The 4,426-nt window shown below is 33.6% G+C and overlaps 1 protein-coding gene across 1 annotated transcript; it reads left to right on the top strand.

The window, feature by feature from the left end:
• Window positions 1-229: 229 nt before the first annotated feature.
• On the top strand, window positions 230-4,426 carry LOC126792828 (CASP-like protein 2C1). The gene is made up of 3 exons (XM_050519308.1): window positions 230-384; window positions 469-613; window positions 4,124-4,426. The coding sequence occupies exons 1-3, from the start codon at window positions 230-232 to the stop codon at window positions 4,379-4,381; spliced, it is 558 nt and encodes a 185-aa protein (XP_050375265.1). The 3' UTR covers window positions 4,382-4,426.

The raw sequence follows: 4,426 nt of genomic DNA, 5'->3' as shown, positions 1-4,426 counted from the left end.
TCCTAAAAATTTCATGGTTTCATTTTTTATTTTACAAGTGGCACTCAATTATGAACTGTGCACAACGTGGACATTTTCATTACCAATTAACACGTACTGTTCGTAGGTAATCCCTAACAAGTTGGTATGCATCCCAACGCTTAATAAATAGAGTCGTAAAAGGTAGAGCACTTTATTAGAAGAATGGATTAGATCGATATGAGTAGCTCACAACCATAACTGTAAGAAAATGAAGTTCCACATGGAGAAAACAGAAGCCTTTCTGAGGCTCTCTTCAGTTTTCCTCTTGGTTCTCACTGCGATACTTGTAGGAGTTGATCACCAGACCAAATTTGTCTTCTTCATTAGGAGGAAAGCTTCTTTCGACGATGTCAATGCCCTCCTGTAAGAGTCTCTCTCTCTCTCTCTCTCTCTCTCTCTCTCTCTCAAGCATGAAAGTGAATTTGGTTTGTTGGGAAATATGTATAGGGTTCTGGTTTACGTCGATGCTGTGGTTGCCGGATATAATCTGCTTCGACTTTTTGGCGAGTGTTCAATGTCAGCTGGTTTTATCAAAGAAAGTCGAAAAGAGTCCAACGTAAAAATGGCTTGGATTTCTCTCTTGCTCGATCAGGTAATGCACTTTATTACTTAATTCCACGGCTCTTACGTACTCTGTTTACTCTTAGGGGTAACCATCGCACTGTTTAGACCACTCAAGATTGCTTTGTTTCTTTATAATTCTGGACATTTGATAATTTCTCATCAAAGAGTATCGGTCATGAAGGTTCACTTGTGGTTTACTCAAGGTTTAAAATATCGGTATCAGTACATATATCGTTTTTTTTAAATGGAGATATAGGATATTGGAAAAAATATATCGTTCATATTATGAAATTATTTATTTATTTATTATTAAATTACATACAAACATATACAATTATTAACTTTACCTAGTACCAGAAAAATACTATAGGTGCTTGAAAAGACACACGTTGGTCAACAAAAATACAATACTATGCCCAAAACATATGAGCCATATAGTACGAATTGTAATATTTAACATGATAGACATATATCTTTTTCGAGCTGTCGATAATTTCTCAAAAAATGGGATAAAATAAGGATAAATAAGGATAAATCCAACTTGATAATTGATCATATACTTCTCCAAGCTGATCATAACCGTAAATAGGATAACCTGATTAATAGTTTAACTTCATGTGATTCGTTTGACGTGTCACTATGCTCTGTGCTTTATTAATATAGAATCAAAACTTAAGGCAACTAAAATAACATCAGATGGAATACTTCGATCATCAATGACCACTCTTGTCCTCCTCCCGCACCTATTTTGTTGTTGCGCACCATGACCACCTGCTCTAGATCCCTGATCCTCATCTTGGGTAGCATGATCAAAATTACTTTCACAAGTAAATTGCTCAAATTCTCCACCTACATAAGATTGTCCACATTCAAACCTTGTATCTCCACCACTACCATCACCATTACCACCACCACCACCACCACCATCATCATCATCTAACTATCTGGAGTTGCTACGCCGCCCCACACACTAGCATTATCAGAATCATTTTTCAGGTCTCCAACTTTATCAGATAATAACTTATTTACATCAATTCCAAAATCAGTTGCCTTTTCTACGACGTGTGGAGGAGATTGACATTTCAGCATCGAGGTCAAAGAGAGCACTTATCACTGATATAACTTGACTCTTACGACTTAAGATTTGAACCTTCACTCCTCATCCAGATTTCATTTACGAAAATTTAAAAATTAGTCGATTGAGTGACTACTCTTCTAGTCTTCTTTTTGATATCTCTCGAGGCTCGAGGTGATTAATTAATCAAAAACTCATCTCTGAGAGTCCGAGACATCCTCAAGTTGAGATAACAAACTGTAAATAAAATATTTCAGATATTTCCCTAAAATATGGAAGATATATAAGATATATCGTAAATATCAGAGATATTTTATGTTATCGGAGAAATATCGCAAATACGGGAAAAACTAAGATATTTACTCCTAAGATATATCGTTTTTTTTTTAAATATCAGTAGATATATCGAAAATATAAGAGAGATTTTGAACCTTGGATTTACTTTTGATTTTCTGAAAGTTTATGGTGCCAAAATTTTACACTTACCTTCTTTTCCCTGTGGAAACATTGGTAATTTTTAGTTATTTCGTTTAAGCTGCATACTTTTTTTTAATAGTGAAACAAAATAAATGTGACCTCAAAAGGCCTAAATCAAAATAACTTGTAAATTTCCCAACTACCTAGCCTTTCCGTCATATCCCAAGCCGATATACGGAGCCAAGGTAGCTTCCGATCGAGGGTAATTTATTAGAAGTATCCGGGACCCTCTGATTTTATGACCTGTCATTCATTTATATACGTGAATATTTCATTGAAATGTCAGTATCCGATGTCAATACCCATATCTAGTAGATATAGATTATTTTACAGGACATCACTAATTAATTGACTAAACGTGTATGTGAAACTCCAAAGAAAAATGTCATGAATCTATCTTTATATACATGATTGTTTAATTTCCTTATTTATACTTGAAATAAAATAAGAAAAATGATTTAGCGTCATAATATAGCGCCAGATTCGGCGTCATAATCTTATGTGACATGAATTGTCAGCGTGTCATGTCAGTAATTAAAATAATCACAAAATTTCATTTTAAATCAAAAGATAATTATATTTTTTATTAATCCCACGACTCTAGATTATTATAAAAAAATATTTGTGAATATATTTTTATCATAATCTTTCCATCCCAATAATGTTTTCAAAATGTAAGAAAAGAACTTGATATTTATGAAAGTATGCGAATATATATATATATATACACAAAAAATTTCTCAACTGCGAACGTGCAACGACGGCGATTCTGGCCACCGGCGACGTGCAACAATGGCGCCAACCAGCATAGCCACACGCCCCTCCTCCAGGCGCTCCTGTCTGTGCTGACCGGAGCTGCAGTGCCGGTCTATGGCGGCCGGAATCTCGGAATCTCCGCATGGTGCCTAGTAATTTAAAATTTCAAGATTCCGGCCAGCACAGACAGGAGCGTCGAGAGGAAGGGAGTGCGGCTGTGCTGGTCGACGCATATAATATATATATATATATATATATATATGTGCACATATACATACATACATGTGTGTGTACGCGTGCAAAAAAATATTTCAAAATAAAATTACTTCATTCGAGAAAAATATAGACGTGTGAACGAAAAATATTTTAAAATAAAATTATTTTGTCCTAAATATTTTTTTAGAGATTTTTCATATTTTTAAAATTTAATTAATAATTCGATAGAGAATATATGGTAATTATTGTCTTTAGTTATAGCTATTAATTAATATAATTATTAAATATAAATAAAATAAAAATAGAAAAGTCATGAATTAGTTTTGAAAAATTTATGGTAATTTATTGACAGAAAATGGAAGTATTCTTTTATTATGTACCATATTATAACATACAATATTAATTCAGATTAGAGTATATATGAAAAAAAAATAACATTTATTGCCTTAACTACTTTTCCCGTAAAATCTAATAAATTGTTATAAATTTATAATATTGTCATTAAGGTAACTTTTTTATTGTCATTGGATTAACAAGAATATCATTTTTTTTCATTTATAAATAATATTTTATGATTATTTTAATTACTGACAAGGCAAAATGACATGTCATGCCACATAGAATTATGGTGCCGAATTTGGTGACATATTATGAGGCCGTAGCAGTGCTCATAAAATAACTACAAGTTCTCTTATTGATGAAATTCATCTCTCAAGCTAGAAAGACCATTAGCTTGAATTCACTACATTCTACAGACAAAACATTAGCGTGACAAATAGAAGAATAAGAACGGTAGGCAATAATCCAATGGCCAAAGAGGCAGATCGAGCCCAAGGCCTAATATATAAGGGTATCTTATTTCAATTCACTTGGTGGTTTGTTATTTGACTCTGTTTGTTCTAATTTCAGAGCGTTTGTTTATAGATTGCTGCTGGATTTAATACATGTTATTTCTATCGTTACTTAATATAAAGATGAACTGTACTGAAAGTATGATATTGAGTTCGATCACAGGTAGCAGTATATGTGGCGTTTGGGGCAAACTCAGCTGCATTTCAGGCTTCACTGTTAGCAATTACAGGTGTACCAGATTTTCAGTGGATGAAGTTGTGCGACAAATACACCAGATTCTGCTTTCAAATCGGTGGAGCTTTGTCTTGTGGATACCTAGCATGCCTCCTCATGATCTTCATATCCTTCATCAGTGCCTTCAATCTTTTTAGGCTTTACTCCCCCAATAAACTATTTCTCTTAAAGAGCATATCAGGGTGAGAATCGTGAGATCAATTTCTGACTTTCTGCATGCATGTAATTTGT

This window comes from Argentina anserina, chromosome 4 (assembly GCF_933775445.1).
Source record: "Argentina anserina chromosome 4, drPotAnse1.1, whole genome shotgun sequence".
In the NCBI taxonomy this organism is placed as follows: Eukaryota; Viridiplantae; Streptophyta; class Magnoliopsida; order Rosales; family Rosaceae; genus Argentina; species Argentina anserina.
This window is presented reverse-complemented; position numbering and strand designations above follow the sequence as displayed.

Excerpts from the sequence above, each read along its gene's own strand:
- LOC126792828 (XM_050519308.1), top strand. The coding sequence starts at position 230 with ATGAAGTTCCACATGGAGAAAACAGAAGCCTTTCTGAGGCTCTCTTCA. Across the intron at positions 385-468 it reads GACGATGTCAATGCCCTCCT|GGTTCTGGTTTACGTCGATG; the intron begins GTAAGAGTCTCT and ends AAATATGTATAG. Across the intron at positions 614-4,123 it reads TTTCTCTCTTGCTCGATCAG|GTAGCAGTATATGTGGCGTT; the intron begins GTAATGCACTTT and ends GTTCGATCACAG.